Source organism: Brachypodium distachyon, chromosome 4, assembly GCF_000005505.3.
Source record: "Brachypodium distachyon strain Bd21 chromosome 4, Brachypodium_distachyon_v3.0, whole genome shotgun sequence".
Lineage (NCBI taxonomy): Eukaryota > Viridiplantae > Streptophyta > Magnoliopsida > Poales > Poaceae > Brachypodium > Brachypodium distachyon.
In genome coordinates this window covers 1,234,236-1,259,061 of record NC_016134.3, presented here as the reverse complement: position 1 = coordinate 1,259,061, position 24,826 = coordinate 1,234,236, and the positions used below count along the sequence as shown (strand labels likewise).

At 43.7% G+C, this 24,826-nt stretch overlaps 3 protein-coding genes across 11 annotated transcripts; all 3 read right to left on the bottom strand.

Annotated features, from left to right (window-relative positions):
• Positions 1-406: 406 nt before the first annotated feature.
• Positions 407-6,734, bottom strand: LOC100845244. Its single transcript, XM_003579103.4, has 9 exons — positions 5,708-6,734; positions 4,507-4,636; positions 3,888-4,375; positions 3,727-3,807; positions 3,503-3,601; positions 3,004-3,117; positions 2,849-2,920; positions 2,168-2,239; positions 407-1,476 (listed from the first exon to the last, which is right to left on the bottom strand). The coding sequence occupies exons 1-9, from the start codon at positions 5,975-5,977 to the stop codon at positions 1,216-1,218; spliced, it is 1,587 nt and encodes a 528-aa protein (XP_003579151.1). The 5' UTR covers positions 5,978-6,734; the 3' UTR covers positions 407-1,215.
• A 2,624-nt stretch (positions 6,735-9,358) lies between these two features.
• LOC100840562 (release factor glutamine methyltransferase) lies at positions 9,359-14,868 on the bottom strand. Of its 9 annotated transcripts, none has more exons than XR_001407369.2 (5): positions 14,067-14,853; positions 13,296-13,541; positions 12,431-12,866; positions 10,710-10,810; positions 10,038-10,577 (listed from the first exon to the last, which is right to left on the bottom strand). XR_001407369.2 is itself a non-coding variant. In XM_024455067.1 (3 exons), exons 1-3 carry the CDS (start codon positions 14,748-14,750, stop codon positions 10,563-10,565), a joined length of 945 nt encoding a protein of 314 aa, XP_024310835.1. In that variant the 5' UTR covers positions 14,751-14,868; the 3' UTR covers positions 10,034-10,562. The 9 variants fall into 9 exon arrangements, 2 of the variants coding, with proteins under 2 accessions (XP_024310835.1, XP_014757303.1); XR_001407370.2 differs by having other exon boundaries at positions 10,710-10,776; XR_002960351.1 differs by lacking the exons at positions 10,038-10,577; positions 10,710-10,810 and adding an exon at positions 9,359-9,694.
• Positions 14,869-15,319: 451 nt separating this feature from the next.
• Positions 15,320-21,264, bottom strand: LOC100838127 (homeobox-leucine zipper protein HOX33). Its single transcript, XM_003577405.4, has 18 exons — positions 20,877-21,264; positions 19,534-19,702; positions 19,286-19,401; positions 19,113-19,203; positions 18,924-19,019; positions 18,732-18,845; positions 18,541-18,624; positions 18,143-18,298; positions 17,985-18,059; positions 17,797-17,903; positions 17,493-17,685; positions 17,180-17,368; positions 17,011-17,091; positions 16,796-16,930; positions 16,381-16,706; positions 16,148-16,253; positions 15,898-16,047; positions 15,320-15,807 (listed from the first exon to the last, which is right to left on the bottom strand). Exons 1-18 carry the CDS (start codon positions 21,161-21,163, stop codon positions 15,655-15,657), a joined length of 2,628 nt encoding a protein of 875 aa, XP_003577453.1. The 5' UTR covers positions 21,164-21,264; the 3' UTR covers positions 15,320-15,654.
• Between the last annotated feature and the right edge of the window lie 3,562 nt (positions 21,265-24,826).

Here is a 24,826-nt window from a genome sequence, read left to right as displayed (position 1 = left end):
ACCATTCCTCTCAGTCCACCAGAGCAGCATAATATGGTTGCATTCCAGCCTATCTGCTACTCCTGGCTAACATAAAGCGGAAACGGTGCCACTGATGGCATAATCAAAATAGATTAAAGGAAAGAGGGGACAGGTGTGTGGTCCACACCGTGGGTGCAAATGCCACGGGGTGCGCCGGAAGGTTACGGCAAAGGAGCAGTGCACAATCAAATGAAGCACAGTTTGGAAACTCCAAAGCAACTCTGCGGAAGGTACATGGCTTGAGCAATTCGATGGCTTGGGCGTTTCCCTTATATTAAGATGCGATCCTTCTATCCAGGTACTAAACTTATCTACCCAATACACGTGCACTCATATGTGGCATCAAAGGGGCAGCTGCCCCTGCCCAGAAACCCAAGAGAATGTGAAACAAACTTCAGCTATTAAAAGGAAAGAGAAACATGCCAAAAATCATGAGGCAATCTAATCTAGATCTCACCCTGCAGATAGTTCCAACAAGAGAGTGCAAGTATTACCTCTCACCTACAGAAATCACTAATCAGGCCACACAATGTATGATGGGGCCATTACAGGGGTAAATCAGATTAAGCATTAGTAGGGGCAACAAGTCAAAAAGAATTATGCCTCCATTATCATTATCCCCGGACGTTATAGAGTGCCGCGTAGCTTGTTACAGCACATACCCTGGATCATGGGAGTTTGACAGAGGATTACCATGTTACAGGCAGTACATTTCTGATGAAAGATTTTCCATGTATATACAGCAGCCAGATTCTGCTCTCTTTTCAGCTTCTTTCACTCCTCCAGAAATTTCTACTTCCATGAACAAGAGCATCCTGTTTCAAAATGAAGAAACCCTTCCGTTCCCGTCATGAGCGTCCGCATGCTTCCGTTGTTGATCCATACAGTGCTGATGCTTGTACGCTACAGCTAGCGGTGCCGTGTTTCGACTGCACACCTGATCGTTGAATGAACTCGTGGGGACCCATGGCCATGGTACACAACACTAATTTTAACAGTCAGATTCACTGCATCTTTTCATTTAAGAGTTCCTTTTACTTCTTGTTTCTCTGTTTTTCAGACAAAAACCAGTTGCACAGCCAGGCAATTCTTTTCTGTCAGTCTATTTACAAATACAAACCCTTGTATTGTTTGCCTTTTCAAATGTCGTTGTCATCTGAGGCCCATGCAGCCATCCTACTTAATGTCATGCCCTCATGACGATCTTCGCCAACTTCTTACCCCTTTTTGAGTTAGTTTGAAGGGGCTCCAGCTTTTCCTTCGTTTTGGGCTGTCAGAGAAGACTCCTGTTGCCAATGCCTGTTGAAGCCACAGATCGAATTCATCTTCAGGGATCATCTCCGCGTCTAGGCTAAAGGGATACCGAGAACTGTAGGATCTCTGAGGCATCCTATCCGCACCAACCATGTTTACCATAAAAGTTGGACCGTGAGTGTTTGGTTTGCACTCCATTCCCTGGATAATAATAATAATCAGCAAAAGCAAAATGAGTTAGAGAAGTGTTACCCTTTCTCAGATAAAACCATGGTGTCATCCTTAGTCTATTGTCATAAAATGGCATATCAGTTGTAATGTGATTCTTGTATTAAGTGCAAAATATAGTTTTGGTCCTACTATGCTAGACAGCTTAGTATGGTCCTTCAACTTCAAAAGGCCATGTCATGGATATTATTCGTTACCTCAAGTTAACATAGGAATAAATTAAGGCAACTAAGTATTCTATGCATCTCACAAGATTGAAGGACCAACTGAACCTATTTTCAAAGTAGAGGGAGAGATCAGGATAATTCTAAACTACATAAACCTATTCAGTCATGATCAAAGTAGTTAGACGAAGAGAGTAAATTATAAATTGTGAGAAAACTACAGAGGAAAATAACAGAGCAACCATGTATATCTGGAAAGATGTAAAAATTGACATGATGTGCCATTATGAACTACAGAGTAGTAGGCATGGAATGCGTGCAAACTCTCCAAATAAGTAACTGTGAATTAGATATTGATCATCACACACGTGAAAAAGGAATTGGACCTGAGCTACAGCATATAACTCGAGACATTTATTGTCGCAAGTGCATATTCATGTGAATAATTGAAAGGTATAAGAAAATTAAACATGATGAAACAGAGGGAGACAGGCACACACCTGGCAGGTAGCCCACTCAGATACATCAAATATTTTACTCTCCGCACAAACAAAAGCTCGCGGTATTTCTATCTGAAATGGACAATGCAAGAAAGAACTGGATTTAATTTCTACTCAACATAACTGTTTGCATTGCAAAATAGACATGCATGTTACAAGTCAAGATTCCTGAATGGGCTGTCCGATATCCAGAACTGTTTGCTTATGCAACAAACAAATTCACTGTAGCTAGTACTGGGATTGAGATATAATTATAAACCCCTAGGTACTTTGAGCATCCACCTTTAGCAACTTAGATATTTTCCTTGGATGCCATAGAATCATACATGAGCAGAACATTCTGGGATTGTTAGCAGATCAAATGACCACATTTGATCAAGCTCAAAATTGACCTCGGGAAGAATAGGATTAGCTTAGTTTAAGCAACAAAAGCAAGCAGTTCACTACATAAAAGAAGACTAAATGGTTTTCTATCAAATATCTCTGCAGAGTGCCAGAATTCAGAAGATCATGCTGTAACTTAACTAACTAAAACACATACTCCATTTGTTTTAAACCACTAATGCTCAGCTCGTACTAGTTAAATGCGATAAGCCCAAGATAGCTATCCAAGTGACCATATGTGCTTCCATCTAAACTGACACCAAAGTAAAATGTAATGAAGTCTGCACAAAACTGTACCTTCAAGGATGTTGAATATCCATTTTCCACCCATCCATCACCATCCTTGGCAACATGGTGCTGAGAACAATCCTGCATACCCATAATTCATGCAAATCAGCTGCAGTGGTACTCTCAGTTAACAAGTGCCCAAAAAGTACATGCTGGCTCCTAACCTGGCACCATCTTGCTTTGGCTTTGCTTCTCTTGGTACATATCCATAAGTGGAAGTTACCACACTTTGTGCACTGTATACGCCTGGACTCTTCAGAGAGAAACTCTACCCCACTCTGCAAAATAGACAGTTAACAAATGAGTTTAGTTTTTTTTATATTATATATGAATTTCATAAAGAAATCGTACTGGACAAAATTGTTCAAAACAGCAGGGTCATGTAGAAATCACATTGTTTAAAAAATCGACCAGATTTTGTACAAATGATAACTGAATAAATTTCATATTTACAAAACAAGAAAAGCTGTTGAGATAGCATGAGATGTCTGAGTCAATTTTCAATACAATTGAGCTCCAAAGCGGAAAACAGCATTATAACAGTATGCTGAAGACATGGGATTACATATGAAACTAGATATTAAATTGTGTGCTCCAAAACATAACCAGATCATGCACAAAAGGAAGCCATTTGGACTCCACATTGCAAGAACAAGACCCCACCTGTTGAGAGACAACACGGGATCTCTGAGTCATTTGCCGTGATTCTTCTTTCCTCAGTTGTTCATCATAGCTGTTTTTCTTTGTTAAATCTGAGAGAACCTGCATACAGGTATGCCTAAACCGGTTACCTTTATCAACAGTAGAAAAAAACATATTTATGATCTAGACTTGACAATAATCTAATCAAGAAAAACCTAAGGCATATATACTCCCAAAGTACTTGCCTCATAAGCTGACTGAAGCTTTTTGAATGACTCGCACGCCAATGAATTTCCCATATTTTTATCAGGATGGACAAGCATGGCCTAGACAGACAAAACACAGACCACAAAAATAAGGAACAGAAACAAGAATTCTCTCGGTTGAAAGGTTTGCTGTGTATTACCATTCTTCTGTACTCCCCTTTCAGTATCTTCAGGTCGGCACTTCTGTTCCGAGGGATGCCAAAAATTTCATAATAGGTCGAACCATCCATTATCCTCTTCATCTCATCCAACGCAGTCGAATCTGATTTCACGATTTTACTAGGAGATGCTTCTTTCTGTACATGCAACACATCTTGGGTAGGCGATGCGCAAAAGGGCTTTGCAGAAGATACAGTCTCTGGTTCACTGTCAGGAGCGGGAGGATATTCATAGCTAGGATAGAATTCATCCATCCCTGGATGAGGATCCTTCATTTCTTCAAATTCCATCTCTTCTGTGCTGCCCTCATATCCTTGCAGCAACTTGTTCAGAAGATCATTTGTCAGAAAAGAAAGATTCAGCGTCAAGAAAACTCCAAGCCATCCAACACGAACAGCCACACAATAAACAGCATATACAGCCAACACAGGTATCACAAATCGTGCATGTTTCAAAGAGCACATAGAACCTGCATTACCACAGAGGAGCCTCCATTAGGTTAAGGGTCAAAATCATTAAGCAAAAAAGGCTACAGATGTGGCGAAATAAAAATGTAGGACAATATCATCAGAAGCGACTTATATATTCAGATAAACAAACCTCCAGCAACCAGAAGCATTCCTGTAATCCAAAAGTAGCCATACATCCACATAATCAATATTCCGAATAGTCCTACAATGAGAAGACCAGGTGTATAGCCCATATAGTGAATGACTGCCCCAGTAGCTCCCTGAAATAGTTTATTAAACAATTAGATAACATAACCTCTTCCAATATCCTTCTTAGGCGGGAGATCTTCTAACATTTATTGTAAGCAGAAGTTAGTAACTAAAATAGTACAATAGGTGACGACAACAAGCAACATAGTCTGTAGTGCAATAAGAAAAGTGGCAGGGAGAAAACAACAACAAAAATAGCCCCAGATATCTTTTTCCTCTATTATTTTGCTCCTACGTATTTATTTGGTAGTGTCATCTAGCTGAAAAAGTCAGATATCCCCTAAACACACACAAATGTTGAAATAACTAGTAACTCATCCCACCACAGAACACACATACACAGGTTGAAACTCATACTATGGTAGATAAACAGTAAAAAACATGTTTAATAATGAACTCCATGAGTAGTAACAGGCGTGCCTCGGTCTGGATAAATAGTCAATGAATTAATCTAACATGTAGCTGGAACAAGTGAATTTCCAGCACCTAGTGATTTGTTTTCCGTAAACAGCAAATTGCTTTATAGACAAAAGTAAGTTAGCTTTATGTATAAGTCAAAGCCTCACCTGCAAAATGGCCTTAAGCATTTCACGTAAATCAAACAAACAAGAGGATTTAACAATCAACCTGAAACTGATTACTAGGGATGGATAGAACAGCCACAAGTGCTCATCCCTAAGAAATCACCCAGTTCTTCCTCTAGTGAGATAAACTTTAAACAGAGATAGATAGAAAATGGATAGAACAGGCAGTGTTTATCCTTAAGACACCACCCAATCCTTCCTCTAGTGAGATAAACCTTAAACAGAGACAGATATAATCTAGAAATAGCATGAATGGATACTAAAGTGTGATGTAAGGTTACAGTAGACAGTAATGCATCAAGCCAATTAATCCTGTGCTTTGATAGTTTAAATGGCACACTACTTGCGTACAAGCAATGACTGTTTAACTACGGAGTATATACTTTAGTAAAGAAATGGAACCTAACATGCAATCCACACTTAGATAGCAAAAGGCAGCACATGACAAGATTTAGGATCTCAAGCACACAAAAAATAAGCAGGAATTGCAGGACTAACCAGGATAAGAAGCGCGTAGAGAGCGCACACCGGGGAGGTCATGCACACGAAAAAGCTCCAGAGGATCACAAACACGGCCGCGGGGCCCAAGCTCGCCAGCCCCAGGAACCCCCGCGCCGTGCAGCCCTGCCACTGCCTCAGCGCGGCGAGGACGAAGCACGACGAGCACACGCAGGCCCGGGACACGGCCGGCCAGTGCCGATCGACAAGGGAGGCGACCCGCTCCCTGCCGCACCCTGCCGCCATGTGCGCCCAGGTCATGATGTCCATCACCGGTTCCTCAATGCCCCGAATCCGCCATGGGATTGGGAACCAACAAAGAGCTTAATCGAATTGGTCAACTTGGGGGCTGCAAAACCGGCATTTCTCCCGATTGACGCCGCGAGAAACCAGAGGAACAGGAACCCTGGACTAGGCAAGAACCAATTCCCCCCAAACCAATCGAACAGCACGAGCAACAGGGATGGATGGGGCACCGCAACCAGCTCAAGAACTCATCAAGAACTGCTCCCAGCCAGCCCCGGACCAGAAACTGCCCCCGGCGCAGTGGATCGAGCCTCAAGACGCCACCGCAACAGAAACGCTCCAAAGCGCCGCCGCCCTTTGGCCCAAGAAACGACGAGAAAATCCGCCAGGAAAACCGGGCTCCAGTGGAAAGTAAGGCGCCGACAGCTGGGGGGATTGGATGGATCCTTCCGTCGGTGAATCGGCGGGTGGAGGGCGGTGAAATAGCGGCCACCACGCCCACGGGAATCTGAGCTTTGGCTGGCCCTGCTGCTGCTTTGCCCCAAGCTTTGCTCTCCACTGCTAGTTCCGGGCAAGCCACATCTCGTGTGGCAAAAGAAGGAAGGATTGGGGGCGAGGAGCTGAAAGGGAAAAAGAAGGGATCTTTCAAAAGAGAGCAGAGAGATGAAAGAGAGAGAGCTAGGGTTGCAAGCTTGTGAGGACTGAGAAATGAGAAAGCACTACTGTCAATGGAAATGAGAAGCATGTGGTGGTGGTGATGAGTTTGAGAGTGGTTAGCAGCTTTGAGAGAGAAGGCTCTATTTGTTTCTGAATACAGTACTGCTAGTTGTTGTTAAATGATTAGGACTTTAGGAGTAATAATAATGAGCTATTAATAAAGGAAAATGAAAACACAATTAATAATGCCAAAAAAGAACACTAGCAATAAGCTAAATTTGGCTCTTTTTTTATGATGCCAAAAAAAATTGACACCATTGGTATGATTTGATTCATTTTATTTAAGAACAAGAGGACAGATAATTATGATTGAACAAAGAGAGATTTTTACGCGATGAAAATGAAAACATTAGTTATATGTGCAATTCTGTTCAATTGGTTCTTAAGTTGTTAGTGAGAGAACAAGATAATGGGAATGGCTTATTTATTTTTCTTCTTCTTATTCTTATTGGTTGTTGTTTTTATTCTTTTCTTGCATAAGATTGTTTTTAGAAGAGAAAAAGAAAAGAAACATGGGAGAGCGGCCAGTAGAGTTCATTCAAGTGTTAAGCATTAATTAAGAAGAGTTATTACGCACGGAATGGCACGGGCTGTGGAGTGCAGATGACGAGAAAATAAGGTTGCAGCGGTTAATTGGATGCAAGTACTAAGCTGGCAATTAATTGCATGTGCATGTCGATGTCATCTTACAATAGCATTTTTTTTCTTCAGAAAATATGCAGAGACATTAATGTTAATGCCAATTTGACGCTACAACATTAATGTGTTTCCCGTATTTCATGTCCTACCTCCACTCATGAACAAACAACGTTCTAGAAATTATGCTCTCCAACTTCTCTAACTTTGACTATTAAGGAAAGAAAAGATTGCTCGATTAACAACTCTATTATCGGAACTGACAAGAAAACTAATTTCATTATCAAAAAATTTAACATTAATGGTATGAAAATTAACGACCAAAATTACCAATCTGCGCACAAAGCACCATCGTTTGCTACCAGAGTAAGTAATTTTAATCTTTATTCGTTAAAGAAGTTTTCGCCTTTGTTTGTAGATCCCGAAGGTTTTCACAATAATGAAAAGCAAGGAATGTACGCCTCTTATGTTGGTCGGTAAAAATTATAACGAACCAAAAGTCTCTTATATGCTTGCAAAATTTTGATGGAAAAACATGAAATTTTTGCCAATTTTTATACAGTTTAAAATATTACGATTCCAATGTTCATGCTGGTACAGTTGCACCCGGCTCTTCTTCTTTTTTTCGTTTCTTCTCATGACTTATTCTGCTACACTGATGAATTATATTCTAGAGAGAGAGAGAGAGCATTATTAGTCTTTGTTGCTTTGTTTCCTTTCCGTTGTCTCTTTCTTTCTCTGTGTATGTGGGCCCAGAAAGAAGTGCAGCTTCTTCCTCCCTGCAAGCATCCTTTTTCTAGATCTATTTTTGTGTTGACACGTCTGACAAACCTGCAAGTGATGATCAAAAGGAGAAAAACATGACATAACTAAAAGAGATCACCATTCACTTCTTGTCCTCTTCTTTGTCTGAACCTCAGCTCTTGTTTTTGGTTGTTACTGTTTGGTGCCAAACTGTTGGAAAGTGCCTGACCAAAGAAAGCAATGCTACTCTGAACCACTACCACTACTCACTTAGGGAGATGAACCACCATAGCTAATTAAGAATAATACATCACAAGAAAAAAAAAAGCACTTGTTGTCTCCATTTATCAAATGGGTCATACATATGAGCTGATGGTTTAATTACAAGTGATCAAACAAAGATAAATTCCAATAGTGTTGGCGCTTAATTATTTCCGCAACACGTAGTTATTGACGTCTTTAGGGGATCTTTGTGCAAGATGAGATCAATCACATGCCACCCACATGCCTAATCATTGGGGGAAGTGCTGCCAAATCATAGGGTTGCATGGTAAAGATGGAAGACAAGCAACCTCCTGGTTGACCTGTGATGAAATGAGAATAGGAGATGCTACCAGGTCAAGAAGTGTCTGCATGACGCTAGCTAAGCTGAGATTTGTTTTTGCACAAGCAAAGCAACTTGCCATTTTTTTTCCTTTCTCTTTTTCCTCCTCCTTTATTCCTCTTCCTTTTTCTTTTTGCATATTTGATCCCTAGCTACTATATTATTATTTCTGACTATATTATTCATTAGGCATTGCATCATAAGTCGGAGGTCAGATGTCCATGGATATAGTTTTCCTTCTCAAATACAGATACTATTAATTTGGATCTTGACCTGGCATTCATAATCTGCATTCTGATTTTTGCAGGGTTTTTAATCCTTAATTGTAACTGCAGGCCACCATAATGTGGAGTTTATGTCTTGACTTGACTTGGTGCTCTGCAATTTCTGCTGCCATCCTATAATACTCTCAACAACGAGAAGGTCAAAGGCCACACTAAGCCCCCAACCTGCCAATGTTTTCCTTGACTTGACTTGCGTTTACTGCTTGCTCCATCCATTTCTAAATACTTGTCGTGGTATGGAGTACACATGAATCGCCATCACTGATATCTCCTACACGATCTCCATTTTTTGTACACGTTGTACTACTCTCCCTCCAAGTCTCCATCTGCCCAATCTTGTGCACGGATGATGATGCTCCAGGGCAAGAATTAGCCTCCTAAATCACGCATTTACAACCGCGAAAAAAAGGAAATATAGAATAACAGAAAACAGTCAATCATGATTGCAGCCACGGTTGGCAAATCAAGTCACAGAACAGGAGCATGTCCTGCTAAGAGATTGGTTGGAACAGCTCAGCTGGATCAACATCAATGGGCAGATAGCAGAAAAAGCCATACCTGCTCTCTCTCAACATTTCTCTAGTCTCTCTCCCTCTGTAGATTTGGTCAAGGAGTTGGCCTAAAAAGGCATAAGAAGATGGGGAGGAGACAGCATATGAAAGGATCCGACATCCCATTGTACTGCAATGTGCGGTCGATCCTTCCTTGTCACGCTCTTGGTATGGAGAATCCAACGGCTCCTGGGAACCTGGGATGCTGCGAATAAATTTAGCAGCCATGTGACTCAGGAAAGAAAAACCCAGAGCATATGGATTTGGGGAATCATGTTAAATTTAGCAGCCATGGGACTATGCTTCATTTTTTTAATAAAAAAAACAGCCATGGGACTCAGAAAAACCTGCAGCGAAAAATCCAGGTAGATAGACCACCCAACACATGCCATTCGTGATAATCGAACTCTGGTAATCTAAAGGAGGGACAAGCCTGACATAGTTGGCCACCAAATGTAACAAAAAAAAAGCACCATATCATTATCATGTAAAGAAGTTCATAATTCAGGTGTTGTTCATCAGCAATCTTGTCGTGAGCTGCTGCTTGATTTTGTAAAGCTCTCGACGTTTATTTCAGTTTTCAGAAACCCGGCAATGTTTCTACTCCAGATGCGCACAAATGTGCAGTATTTTCATTCCCCACATAATTTACCTGGAGATGGACCCCAAAGGGTGGCAAGGAAGAACGAAATTAAAATACCACAGACAAATAATGTAAGCCCACTATTTGGCCTCTCCCTCCAAACCACATTATCACGACCCAACACGCCAAAAAGGACAATTGGCCACACACAGCCCCTAAAAACAAATGCCAGGTACACCTTTTTTGTACGCAAACACTGCTATAAGACTTGTGTCCAGTGTAGAAGAGCTTCCTTGGACCATGGACGGCAGGTTGGCAAAAAAAGATATCATCTCACATGCACAAAGACCATGATTGACCTGCACTATGTTATTGCCACTGCGACGCTTAGATCGCAAGTGATAAGCTTACACAGAGGTATTATGTAATCAAGTTGCTCGCTTCTCGCTGAAGCCAGCCCAGAACATTGATACCTGTTCTTTTTTCCTTTTCAAATGGGAAGGGTCTGAAAATCAGAGGAGAAGAAAGAGCAGCGTTACATCAGGGATTGGAATCACAAACAGTAATAGAACAAGATTCACATGACGAGTTCAACATCTTTGGGACACAAGAAAGAAGTATACTCCTTATATATTACCAGAAAATTTGAGTTTGTCCCTTGAACTCCATATCTGATAATGTAGTCCCCTCGACTCACTAGTTCTCTGTTAGAAATATCACTATCGCCAAGTTGCAGTGCTATCATGATTGTGAAAAGAAAAAACAACTTGCAATGCATGAGCTCTACTGGAGATGTTATCAGAACTGGAGAGCTCATCAGGGATTGGAATCAGCAGGGCAGGAAGTTCAACAAAAGCTTATGAGCCAAATAAAACATGAAGCTGTAAATAGTAAAATCTGATCACTGGAAATCTGCAGCACGAGTCTGTTAACATTATTCATTACTTCCTCCGATCCATAATAAGTGTTTCAGATTTTGTGGATAATGATTTAAGTATCAAGGTATAATGATTGGTTAAAGACCCGGGTTTTTCTCAAAAAAAAAAGACCTGTTTTTTTTCTTACTTTAATACAAGATCTTGGTATGTGTGCAAAAAGAAAGAATCAGGGATATACAAGTTGACAATAGCACTTCCTTCTGTTACACTCGAGAAGATAGAAAAATACAAGACATCAATTATATCTTCACACAACAGAGATATCATTTAAAGCAGCAGCTCTCGGCATCAGCATGACATGCTGGAATAGAAGTTTGACATAGCGTAGTAATAGTTTGGTATCACTTGATTCAGACTTAAATGACTAGAAGCCATTATTCATGGAGAGGAAAAGGAACCTAAAAGCTATGTCTCAGCTTACAGTATGTCCAAGCTTTGTCTCATAAGTCATACGTAACTAACTGTGTTACTTTGTTGAGTCTAAGAAACTGAGTGTCACAGCAATTTAGCATGTTCTGGCAAGCGGAAATACACATTTAAGTAAGAAATAAGTCCATTTTACCCCCCTCAACTAATCGAGAAGTTCAAAGAACACCCTAAACTATGAAACCGGGTATTTAACCCCCTTGAACTTTCAAAACCAAACACCTGACCCCCCGGGCCTGTTTCCGCCTGGTCTGGGCGGTTTTGACCGGGTTGACCGCCACGTTGGCTGCCTCTCTCGCTCAATTCTGTTCTTTAGCTCCGGCGACCAGAGGAACCCTTGTTTGTCGCCGTTATTCGATTTGGTTTTCCTTCTCTTTCCTCCGCTGGTTTCCCCTCTGATTTGTATCTAATCGATTTGATTTGCGGGTAGATGCCTGACTTCCTTGAAGAGGGGGAAGATTGGCCTAGAGCTGGGGTATTTCAGATGAGCGACGGGCACTTCCTTGAGATGATGGACGAGCGTCTCTGCAGTGGTTCCAGGAAGAAGACAGAGGAGCATGGCCTGAAGAATGAACTGAGGAGGACTGAAGAAGAGAAGTTGAAGCTGGAGTTTGAATTGGCCTCACAGGACCTGAGGATTGAAGAGCTGCAAAAGGAGGTCAATGACCTGCGAATTGAACTGGAAAAGATGAGCAAGAAGTTCATGCATGCTGTGACTGTTGCTATTACACTTGCTGCAGTTCATGTGTGCCTCTTGAAGCCAACGTTGCAGTGCCAGAGAGGCAGCCAATGTGGCGGTCAACCCAGTCAAAACCGCCCAGACCAGGCGGAAACAGGCCCAGGGGGGTCGGGTGTCCGGTTTTGAAAGCTACGGATCCAGAAATTGCTTCAGCGGCGCCAGGAACAAAAGGTGATAGCTGAAACAACCAAGTGTTGCATGCTGCTACTGCATTGCAAAGAAGTCAGAAATTGGACCATTCAGCATAGTTCTTACCAAAAATCATGAGGGAACAAAAGTGGCCACCCAGAATATTGCATCAGCATCCATGTTCTCATCCGCGATATCCTCTTACAAAATGTTTGATGTCTGCAAAGTCTAAAACTGCCTCCACGTTGCAAAAAGAAGAACTCCACTTTGTACTTATGAAATCGGCAAGAAACTCGGACTGTTTGTTGCCATTTGTCTGCCAAATAGACACAAAGAGATTTGTGTATGTTACATCTTTTGGAGTGAAACTGCCAATGTAAGTCATTCAGGAAAAAAAACAGAGAGAATGTTCTCATCTGCATCCATGTTGTCATCTGCGATATCCTCTTACAAAACGTTTGATGTCTGCAAAGTCTAAAACTGCCTCCACGTTGCAAAAAGAAGAACTCCACTTTGTACTTATGAAATCGGCAAGAAACTCAGACTGTTTGTCGCCATTTGTCTGCCAAATAGACACAAAGAGATTTGTGTATGTTACATCTTTTGGAGTGAAACTGCCAATGTAAGTCGTTCAGGAAAAAACAGAGAGAATGTGCATCTGTCTCATGTAGGGAATATGGTTTAAGACTCTGTAGGGCAAGAATGCTGGGATAGTTCACATTAAAAGCAACACTTCATTGTTGTTTCATGCAATGTGATATCTCCAATATGAACACCAGAACTTGTACAAATGTACCAACCACTTACTAAGTGATCAACTGAAAGTCATAGCAGCCAAACATCCACTACAGCTAAACTGGAGAACATATTGGTAGAAATTAAAGTTTATGTACGAGTATGACTGAAACATTTGGAATTTATCTAGACATCAGCGGTAATGTACAATGGTTCGTAGCAAACAAAGACATGGGCATCTGAAGATATGTTTTACCTCAAAAACAAAGAAACCTCCAGGCTTCAGTGCGGAAGATAATCCTTCACAGAGATGAAGCAAATGGTCAAGTCCATCCTTGCCTCCATCAAGTGCCAGTTTTGGTTCATGCCAACCAACTTCAGGTTGCAAACCAGGTAGATCATCAGTTGGTATGTACGGAGGGTTACTAATCACGCCCATAAGTTTTCCTTTCACATCTTCTAGAGGCTCAAACCATGAGCCGTGCCTTATCTCAACTTTATCCTATTTTCAACGCAGCAAAATTCAGTGTTAACTACGGATGTCTATGTACTTCTGCAAGGTAAAAATAAATTTTGCTGTGATAGTTGTGGGACTACAAGGAGCAACTAGCTCCCACTAACTTTGGGTGGATGTAAACCACGATAGGTGTACTAGACAACTAACTACTTGAATTTTTTCCCGAGGGTAAATCTCAATGCAATTCGATTTGCTTGCCATCTACACCAGTAAGTTAGAACTAACTGATGTCAATCCATCTGCTGTAGTAGCAATTTTTTTTGGTTTGGCTACGGATCACCCAGCTAGGTATCCGCATTTTCAGCCCTACACCACCATTTTGACGCCACTATTGTAACACAGGTTTAGCCAGCTCAGTAGACTCACTGATGATACCCATGAGAAGTGAGAATAAACATCCATTGCTTAGCTCAGTATCATTTCGGCAGCATTTTATTCTGATCAAAGTGTTAAAAAAAATACTAGCTTAAAAATTCTCGCATCGAAACACACGTTCAAAAATCCACTCACCTGCATCCCGTACCTCTCGACATTGAGCCGGGCGACCTCAACGGCGACCTCGCTGACGTCGGTGGCGAAGACCCTCCCTCGGGGCCCCAACATCCTGGCCACGGCCACGGCGATAGCCCCGCTTCCGGTCCCGAGGTCGGCCCACCAGCCGTCCCCGAACCCCTCGACGCTCCCCACCATGTCCACCACGGCCTCCGTCTCGGGCCGCGGGATGAGCACCCCGTCCCGGACGGCCACCACCAGGTCCCTCCAGTGCTCGTTCCCGACCACGTACTGGAACGGGCGGCGGTCCCGCACGTGGCGCAGCCACAGGGCCTCGAGCTCGTCGAGCGGCGCGCGGAGGAGGTGGACAGCTGGGTCGGGATTGGCGGTGGAGGAGGAGGCGTCGGCGAGGAGCCAGCGGAGGTGGCGGTGGAGGTGCGGCGCGTTGGGCGGGACGAGCGCGGCGGCGCGGCGGCGGAAGGCGGCGAGGGAGGGCGCCGGGACGGGGTGCGTCGGCGGGCGGAGGAAGAGCGGGGTCGGGTCCTCCGGGACGTGGGCGGTGGTGGCGGGGCTGCGCGGGGTCGGCGGCGTCAGCGCGGAGGCGGAGGCGGAGGCGGAGGAGAAGGGTTTGGGGAGGCGGCTGGGTTTGGGCTTGCGGAGGAAGGGGGAGAGGATGGGTCGCGTGGAGCGCGAGAGCAGCATGGCTTCTTCGCTCTTCGCTTCCGCTTCGAGAGAGAGCGAAGAAGAAGGAGAAAGGAGAAAAATGGCGGAGCTGCGGTTGCAGCCGTTGCAGGGCTGCAGCGAGGAGGAAGAAGGTGCATGGGCCGGGCTCAGCCTACGGTGCGCTGATGGGCTGGGCTTTAGTAGGAGCGAGAATTCATTCATGCAACTGTTCACTCAAATTTGTCCAAAACTCTTAATATGAAACTTAATATGAGCAAATTTGTCCAAATATGAATGTACCTATACCTAAAAAATCCCCTCAAAAAAAGCGTATATTTTAAAAAATACCTAAAAAATCCCTAAAAAAAAGCCTATATTTAAAAAAATCTAGATACATGTAGTATTTTAACGCTTGATATGAGACTTAATATGGAAAACAAGTGTGTCTCGTCAGGATCAGTCAGAAACTCAGAATGCCAATGTCCACGACTAGCAAAGCTGAGAAAATTGCCTTCCTGCTCAGCCGGACACCACACACAGTATATACACCCACCTGCTCCTTGACAGATAAGAACGCCCAGGAACAGCCCCAACAAACTACACGAACCAACAGCAAAGCAGTTTTTCGGTTCGGTTCATCATATGATCCCACAACATAGATCATAGATATACAGATAGATAAAAGTGCTGATCACACTCGCACACGGCACGAATCTCAAATCTGGTTTTCAGACAACAAAGGACGCTACAAATTAACACACAGCAAGTTCAGGCCATGAACACAAACACACATGCAAACACAGAGAGGTACAAGCGACAGCTAGGGTAAATGCATTGCACCATTGTGAAACGAGAGGCCAATGGCCGACGATATAGAGGTCCTTGGCAGCACAAGCAAAAGCAGTAAAAAAAGACAGGGCGTCGAAATATGCAGTATGTCGGATCACAGGAAGGTCCAGTTGACGAACATGAAGGCGAGGCAGTGCGGGGCGCCCGCCACGTCGTCGCTCAGCACCTTCCATGCCACCGCCTGCTCGTACGACGCCTGCCGCCCCATGCTCGACTTGCACACGCCCGCCGGGAGGTACGCGAAACCCTTGACAGACAGATTAAAGGTTCCCTTCCGTCAGTCGGTCCCAATGCCAGTGGAGTTGGATGGACAGGAGAAGAGGTGAGAGATGGTTACCTGCTGCATGATCTTGGAGAAATCAGTGCACAGCGCCTTGCGGCCCTCGTCGTCCAGGATCGCCTCCAGCGAGATGTCCTGCAGGTTGACCAGCGTCGTCTCCAGCATGTCCAGTGCCGCGTTGTTGCCGAAGGTGAACATGGGAGCAGCCTGCGGTTGGGGTCAGTAGCCCAAAAACTGCCTTGTTAGCAAGGTGGTTTCAGGAACAGCCAAATGTGTGATGAAACAACAGAATTCCACATGCACTGACCTTCAGGGAACAGCAGAGTATTGCGTCGCTGTGGTTCCACAGGAGCATCAGAGGAGAATCAGCATCTTCTGTGTTCGACCAGCGGATCTCTGCTCCAGTATGAGCACTGAAAGTTTTCGATGATGTTAACAACTTCAGATAGAGTGGGTAAAAGAGCATACATGGCTCCAGGATAGACAATGTAGGTGGCTCTACAAAGACGGAAAAAAAAAACGTGAGCAAGGTAATATCACCTGTAGCTCTTGCCAATCCAGCTAGCAAGTGTAAGCGCCTCTGGCGAGCCAGGAGGGTGCTTCAGTTCGATCTGTGAGCCAAGGCGCGAAGGAGCTATTGCCATGGCCACCCTCTGCACAGATGCCATCACGGCCCTCACATATTGCCTGGCCATGGCTGCCACGCTTTCACGGAGATGATTCTCGAATGAGAACTGGAAGGCTATGGTCAGAACCGATCTCATGTTGCATGTGCCAGAGGCATCACTTGAACCACGCAAAGCTCCACCGGATCCAACCTCAAGGGCAGATGCAAGGTCAAGTGTGCGTGTGGCAGATGGCACATCCTGCAGTTCAGTTCATAATGGGAAGTTAGTATAACAACAAAAACAAGAAGAGGACTTCAGGAATAGCTGGATTGATAAAATGTACTAACCGTCTTCGTGTCCAGTGGTATCACACGGAAGCCTGAGGGTAGCAGAGGTGCATCATCAGCAAAAGATTCATCGATAGGTGCAAACACAAGCTGTGCACAAGCACCTGCAGCATTTTCATCAACCCCACTGCAAAGCTACAGTAGCAAATAACATCGTACCATTAGGTCACAACAAACAGCCCAACCTAAAGAAATAAATCAGAAAAACAGCATACCTGCAGAAGGTACATATCTCGTGCAAGAAGCACCTCATCATGGCTAAAACCGTGCCCTTCGAGCCGAAGGACCTCCAGGAACTGCAATAAGAAAATTTTGGATTGATACAATAATATTGTCGATTCATTATGACATAAGAGAGCTAAACAGACTGAGGTAACTCATTACCTCTTCATGTTCTAATGTGTGCGCGAGAGGTAGTATAACCTGACTGCCCATGAACCCACCAGCCCTTAAACCGGGAACAGCATACGGGCTGGCCCTCAAAGAGGCAGCAGAATAAGCATCAACGCCAGGATCAGCCCATTCAGAGCGATGCTCCCTCAGAAATCGCACAAGTAAAGCAGGCGGAACATTCTGCATCATCCAAAAGTTTCACTTGGTTAACTTTATGATAGTGGTAATATGGTCAAGTGAAACAAACATAAAGATTATCTATTTATTTAGTAGAGAAACAACAAACTAATTGGATTATAAGTACCTGCAGTAGCATTGATGCCTTTGCACACAAGATGCCACCCCCAATGGCAGAAAAGAGTGGTGAAGGGCTGACATGCGATCCAGCAAGCTTGTTTGGAGATGAGTTTACTGTGATGGTAATATCCTCAGAGCCATCGCTACTCAACAAAGACCAACCATCATCTGGAAATCCACTCACAGCATCGTTGAAGCCTCTGAAAAATGGTCTCAAATTTAGAGATGTGACCGACACATGCATCTAATATTGCTGCAAGGCAGTCCAGGAAATAGCGGTGAGAGCCTATGTCCATTCAATAGTTACAGACCTGCTGAGCCTTTGACTGAAGGTTCTGAGAACTGCGGGCTGTCGCCCAGCACCATATGGGATTTCACCACTTGATTCATGTGCAATTTGCCTAATGTGCCGCAGTGCCTGTACAGAAACAACCATTATATGTCACCGGTGCGTGAATAAAACTATGGATATTGCGATGAAATAGGACAGCCCACATACTGCAATAGTCGTCTTCTGTGCAAGGATCTTTGGAGACTCATAGAGCGGTCTAAGCACCTCTGGCACACTCCAGGCCTATAAACACACATCATTAATAAGATGTGTATCGCAAAAATATTCAGGTATGAAATTGGTAACAAAGCCTCGCTGCTACTTACATCCAAATCAACATGGTCCACGATGTGAATCATGGAGCCACCTCCCTCGCATGGTCTAATCAGATAACCACTAGGGAGCACCTCGGCTCTGATAAAATTAGGAGTGTTAGGACCAGATGGACCACCTGTGGACTGAGTCAACGACCTTTCACAGATCTGCAGTCACAAGAAAATCATCACATTATCAGCAAACTGCAAGGTACTGAATGTAGTTTTGAAATAAATGACTGAAGGCACCATTTAATATAGAATTATTACACTATAGTGGGCAGTCACCATAATACTGTTTGTCCAAACAGATCGAGCCCAATCAGAACATGACAAAGGCCAACAACAATGGCAGTAGCCTATATGCTTTTTGTAAAATTACAGCAGGCAATTAAAGATCGATTTAATACCACAAGGCTGCCATCTTCAAGGCCACTGGTGTAACGGAGTGTCCAGAAGTCTCGAGGTGCCACCAAAGTCGTTGGTGCATAAGTCTAAGGGTTTAAAATGGCAATGAGCATCATCAAAACCAACAATATCAACCAGTACAACAACAAGTACATGAAAGAAAGCTGCAATTTAATAGTGAGCATATGCACACCTGCATGTAGATTAGCTCGATAGTTCCTCCATTACCCGTAGGGATAACATGGAGGATATCAACGCAACGACAGTCGCGATACCAAGATGGACGATCCTTGAGGATCTCCGCAACCTAAAGGAAGCTCATTAGGTGGTGTCACATGAATGCAGAAGGGAAAACACAAAGCAATGCCAATGAGCAGCATCATACCTTTGTGGGCTCAAGGCTCACAAGACCGCAAGCTCGGGCTGCTACGCCACTACAATTGTGCGAAACAGCGATGATTCCAATGGAATCCGGACCAGGCTGTAATCAAGGTACAATTCAGAGCAATTAGAACAGACAAGCTAGAAAAATGAACACATTGCGCAGTACTATCTTGTACAACAATTGCATTACCTTCATCCCAACCATTTGCACCCATTCGACAGCAGTCCCTGTCGCCTTGGACAGGAACTCTGCCAGGGTCTCCTCAGCAATAGCGAGCAGACTGCACGGTAAAGAACATCTCAGCAAACTCACAATGAATAGACCTAATTGATCTAAGAGATGAGAATAGGCATTTCAATTACCCAGCTGGGTTGTTCGCATCCCTTTGGGGACGCGGTGCTGCAGGGTTTTGCTGCTGATGGTGCTGACCACTCGTCACCACGGACTCGCAGCTCGTGTCCGTGGTGGCCGCAGAAGCCTGCAGAAATGCAAGCAAATGTCACTGAAAATGCAACAAGATAGTAGCATTTTTCTTTTAAGCACAACATAACATGAAACTACTTCTAAAGTCCACAGGCCCACATAACATCCAGAAGGGCAGGAAGCTCACATTGCGGAGCTGAGTCTTCAGGCTCTTCGCGGACATGTTCTCGTAGACGAGACGCGACACCTGCTTCTGCAGCCGGTCATTCTCCTCCATAAGCAGCTTGTTCATTGCAGTAAGCTTCCGGTTCACCGTCTGCATGCGGGAGGACTCCTTCCGCTGCTTCTCCCGGCACCTGCCAATCACAAAGAGAAGGCACATTTCAGTGGCATGCGCACCTAGATAAACTAGCAAGAGGATATTGGCCTCTAAACACATAATATTCTTGTTATTGGACAAAGGCAAATCCGGCGATATTCCCTTGTGCGGCATAAAAGGGGGCCTCATCAAATCAAACAGCAACAAGGCAAAAGGGCCTTTGCGAAAGAGACAAATGGCTAATATTATGCAAACAGAAGATATACTTGAATCATTGCCTAATTGAAAGTGATGTGTATGTGTGTCTGGATCTGTGAAAGTCCAGTCTAAACCTTGCTCAGAAGTGCCGTTATTCTTCCTGTTCTTCCACATAGCTACTACCAACAGAAAGAAACAACTGTTGCACTAGTTGTAGTATAATGCACCGAAGATTGAAAGAGAAAGCAAGAAAAAGGTAACCTTAGAAATGGAATGAGATTTTGCACACTAAACAAGAACACCACCTCAAGACAGTGATGAAACGAAATGGCAAAGGAGTAATTTTTCCTCGAGAGAATTATTGCACGGAAAATAGCCACCCAGATTAAGGACTAAAATAGCCCAAATATTTCCATCTAAATCCAGAAAAAGAGCTGTGCCACAAAATCTACAAGGGTAAGATGCTATCTTTTGCTCCCTGGCTACCCCCCACAAATGGCAAAGAACAGTAGCGCTGCAGAGACCCAAATCAGTGTGGAAAGTTTGTCAAAATCTAGAGAAAAAAGGCGCCTCTCATATTGGCCACAAAATCCTCATGGAGGTTTTCGAACGAAGTGAGCTTTAGCCTTAAATCAAGATCAAATTCAAACAAGCAGGCAAAGGTGCATCATTTAGGCTCTCCGAAGGAACATTCCCTAACAAGATTTAGCCCAAAATGGAGACATATTTGGAAACTTTTCCAGAACAGAGCAAGGAACGCACATTCACCAAATAAATCTCCAATAAAAAGACAGGAAACCCGTCGCATTGTCAATAACTCGATATCAGAGGCACACACAAAAATTCCCCTAAAAATGCACATCTATCTAGCAATCTCCAAGAACACAGAAAGAAAGCAGCGGAACAAGGCGGCTATGCCCGGGAAGAACGAACACACCAGAAAAGAAGAGGCGAACCCAGATCGAGAGAACGAGAGAGAGAGGATGGGGGAGGCAGAGAAGCAGTTGACGGACCTGCGGTTCTGGAACCAGACCTTGATCTGCTTGGGCTCGATGTTGCAGAGGATGGGGCAGTCCCTGATGATCTGCTGCCTGCGGAGCGAGCTGGGCTTGGGGCACTCGGTGTAGACGCGCTCCAGCGCCTCCACCTGCTCCGGCGTGTACCGCACGTACTTGCCCGTGTCCACCTGCGGCGCCCCCGCCCCAGGCGACAGCCTCGCCATCCCGCCGCCGCCGCTGTGTATCGCTGCTACCGGAACTGAAGAAGGAGGAGGAGGAGGCCAAGGACGGTGCCTCGTCATGGCACGCGGCGCGCTCCACTGCTGGTCGCCATGCCGTTCTGCTGCTTTCCGGTTCTTGGGAGAGTGGTTGGTGTTGGAAGAGGAGAGCACGCTGCCTGGGCCTGGTTTTAATACTGCTACTCTGGGGTCTTCACATGGAGTCTCTCTCTTCACATATGAGAATGACACATTTCCTTTCCTGAATTTTCATCTCCTTCTTCCAGCTCTTTGAAAGAAAAAAAGAACTTTTTTCTAGACTGCTGGTTGAATCAATTTAATAATGGAACAAATGTTTCACACATTATTAATCAGAGGTTTTTTTTTGCACAATATAATCAGAGACGTTCAATGCTAAATGTGCTTGGTTAATTAGAAGCAGTTTTGGCCTTGTTGAAATGCATTGTGCAGCACACCATCCTCTCTCTTATCTGAAAGTTCAAGTGTTCAACCCAGAGCTCCAAAGTGTCCAAAACAGAGAGGTTTTTCTGGTAGGGTTCAGTGGTGGATAAGAGGCAGCTTTAAGCATTGCAAAGTTACCAAGTTCTACTGTCACGCAAACAAAAAGATTCTTTAGGAATCGCAGCCCAAAAAAAGAATCTTTAGCCGTGGAGAGGAGCAGTAATTTATTTATTTTTCCCATTAGTACTTTTTAGAAACCTGTGTGAGCATTGTTATTATTTTATTTCATTTATTGCTTCAAGTTTCTATTCTTTTCAAGAAGCCTAGCTTTGTAATATCAATTTTTCACTGCTATTTTCGATAAAAAGCTTACTAAAGAACACACTGTTTTTAGAAAAAAGGGAGCTAAAACGCATCACGCGTGCAGCTGGCCTGCTATTACTGTCTGCTCAGACTAATGCAGCCTTATTAAGGAACACCTCCATGGAATAAAAAAAAATCCTACTTTGAACCATCTTCCTGCTTTTAATAAATTCATTCAAAAGCTTCCACAAAGGAAATTAAAAATATGCAAAAAAAAAAGTGGGGCTTTGTTTCTTGCTCATGTTAATTCCATGACATGTCACTATCCAGCAATAGTATGAAACAGAACTTAGGGTCTTTTAATTTAATTTGAAACAATGAAACAAAAGGCAGTTTGATGCTCTGTTTATTAATACTGTTCCTCCTCTGTTCTCCTGCAAATCCAAACAGTCAAAAGCTGGTGGCACTACTGCTGCCGCCTCTTCCTGATCTTCTGTGGCCGGCAACGAGCTCACAGCTTCACGCAGCAGCCAATCACAAACGTGCAAGCCTGCAAATTTTACATGGTTTGGTGCTGAGACAAATAGAGCAAGGAGTAGAGTGGTGGCCGTAGAAGATCCGTGGAGTAGGTTTGGCTCTGGACGGCGCTACTGGCGGGAAGAGGAGACGGGGGAGACCCGGGTTGACCGGTCAGGGGCCGTGCGATGCGGCAGAGGCCCATGGATCTGGACGGCTGTAGATCGGCCACGTGGCTTAGTGTACTTACGGTAGCTAATTGGCCGCAGCCCTTTCCGTGCTAGGCGATTATTTTTCGTCCTATATGTATGCAAATGATTGTGAAGGGGAAGTTTTATCAAATTTTTGGATGATTGCGAGGAAATTTTGTTCTTGCATGACATATTTGGTTTGTAAAGTGCAAATCATCGGGGAAAAAATCGCAGTGGTGAACATAGGCTTCAATGTTAGTTGGGTTCAAAGACAAACGAGGAAATTTGATAATTACCACAAAACATTTGTCTAGATGCCTGAAGGGAACTCAAAATTATGTCTTTGTAAATACACCACTAAAAAATTGCATCACGTACAAATAAAGCGCTACAACCAGTTGACTATAACTATAGGTACAAGACATAAAAAATTGCTACATCCTGAAAATTGTGCTATTAAGCTAAGTTAGGAGATGTGTTAGGTGCTAAAACTTTTAGTTTTTTCAATCTAAAATTATATAAAAAAAATCTTGTTGAAACTTACTCAAAGCTTGATCATGACAAAGATTTGGAATGAAAAGTTTTTTTGAAATGCGTATGTCCTGCATGGGAAATCAACATAGTAGCTAAGGGTGAAACTGTCTTTTCATCACGAAATCGACGGCCAACGAACGTGGTACGTGAAGATTTTTGTTGTTGTATTTCTATGCATGACGAAACAAAATAGTTTGTGCTGACTACTTATTCACCTAAACGTGATTCTATGGAATTTAACGAAGAAGAAAAAAAACATTTAGTTTTGCGCGGATTAGAAAACTGTCGCCCGCATTGTTTTTTTTTACGGGGGAAATGTCCCACCACATTATTGTTAGTTCACTGTCACAGCCAGAAAACATTTCTTCTTCTTTCACGAGAAAGATTGCCAAACAGACACGTACTTACACGACGCACCGTCAAACAAAAGGCAGAGAATTAAGACGTATACTGCTTGACACTCACTGTAGTATCATTACATGCATGTCACGTACGTATACGTGTATATACGGGCCAGACGTGTTTTGCACTGCTTGACACTTACTCCTACTGTAGTAACATTATTCATGCACGTACGTATATGTATATACGCTAGCTTTGTGCACGTACATGCATGCATGCACATACAGAACGTACTATACATAACATATATCAGCAGTGGTGGAGCCGGAAACCGGACAAGAACGGTGTTAAGATAGGACTAATGGTGATATAATTGTGAAATTTTCATACTAATGAACTAAATACTCGATGAATCCTATTGTGAGCATCCTTGCCAGGCCGGTGCTGTAGCACCGGTAGCACCGGGCCCGGCTCCGCCCTGTATATTACGACAATATACTGGTATTCAGTGCTGTATTGCCGCACTGTGTACACATTCGGCATGGTGGCTGGCAAGCTAACTGCACGCACGTGACGAGGAGCGTACGTCGGTATATACGACAAAATTTCTCATGTACAGTATTTGTTTTAAATTTGTTCAAATAAAAGTGTATTTAAGACTGTCACGAATAAATTCCGGCCAGAAGGAATATATAATTAATACATACGGTGATGTGACGTTGCACTGCTGTGCTCTGCAATATGCTCTGTGCACGCAGCTGCAGGCGGCCGGGGCGTATATGTGTTTGTACGTACGCGCGCGCGCATGCATGCAGGAGTACGTACGCACGACCAGGCCAGGCACGTGGTCGCTGCAATGCATATATGCTAGTCGCATGCAGATGAGATAATCGATGCAGGCGGGCAGGGTGGCGATCAGGATAAGGCTGTGGCTAGCTAAGCACGAGAGAAATTTAATGCGTTGATCGATTAATAACTATTTCTTAGTCGACGCTAACTCTAACTCAGGTGGTTGGTTACTTGTGTTGAAACTAGCCCACCAAGGTTTAAGTTCTAGACGTGCCATGGGTGCTCGCATTTCCTGAATTTATTTCAGATTTTAACTAGCGTCATGCTTTTAGTGGGAGTGACGTACCGGACCGGTGGCTCAGTCTCTCGGAGTTGCTCATAGAAAAAGAATGAGTGTACGTGCCTGTGTGTGAGTGATTGCGTCTATACTGTGTTTTCTAAAAGAAAGAAAAAATAACTATTTTTAGACCACTGATAAATAGACGTACACTCCTTTTAGTTAAGTAAGAATTGCAGCCGGGGGTTTCCAAGACTCAAACTAGCAAATGTAGAGGGAGCACGCGTGTGGATCGGTACGGTACGTGCAAAGACGTAATACACGGACGGCACG

What these genes read in the sequence shown, in the direction of transcription:
- LOC100845244 (XM_003579103.4), bottom strand. Translation starts at nt 5,977, where the DNA reads ATGGACATCATGACCTGGGCGCACATGGCGGCAGGGTGCGGCAGGGAG. An exon ending in TCTACGCGCTTCTTATCCTG is followed by an intron (nt 4,637 to 5,707) that starts GTTAGTCCTGCA and finishes AAACTATTTCAG; the next exon opens with GGAGCTACTGGGGCAGTCAT. An exon ending in GATATTCAACATCCTTGAAG is followed by an intron (nt 2,240 to 2,848) that starts GTACAGTTTTGT and finishes TGTCCATTTCAG; the next exon opens with ATAGAAATACCGCGAGCTTT.
- LOC100840562 (XM_014901817.2), bottom strand. Translation starts at nt 14,750, where the DNA reads ATGCTGCTCTCGCGCTCCACGCGACCCATCCTCTCCCCCTTCCTCCGC. An exon ending in TCGAGAGGTACGGGATGCAG is followed by an intron (nt 13,542 to 14,066) that starts GTGAGTGGATTT and finishes CGTTGAAAATAG; the next exon opens with GATAAAGTTGAGATAAGGCA. An exon ending in GAGGTTTCTTTGTTTTTGAG is followed by an intron (nt 12,867 to 13,295) that starts GTAAAACATATC and finishes TCTATTTGGCAG; the next exon opens with ACAAATGGCGACAAACAGTC.
- LOC100838127 (XM_003577405.4), bottom strand. Translation starts at nt 21,163, where the DNA reads ATGACGAGGCACCGTCCTTGGCCTCCTCCTCCTCCTTCTTCAGTTCCG. An exon ending in TGAGCCTTGAGCCCACAAAG is followed by an intron (nt 18,846 to 18,923) that starts GTATGATGCTGC and finishes AGCTTCCTTTAG; the next exon opens with GTTGCGGAGATCCTCAAGGA. An exon ending in TGGACCATGTTGATTTGGAT is followed by an intron (nt 18,060 to 18,142) that starts GTAAGTAGCAGC and finishes GTGTGTTTATAG; the next exon opens with GCCTGGAGTGTGCCAGAGGT.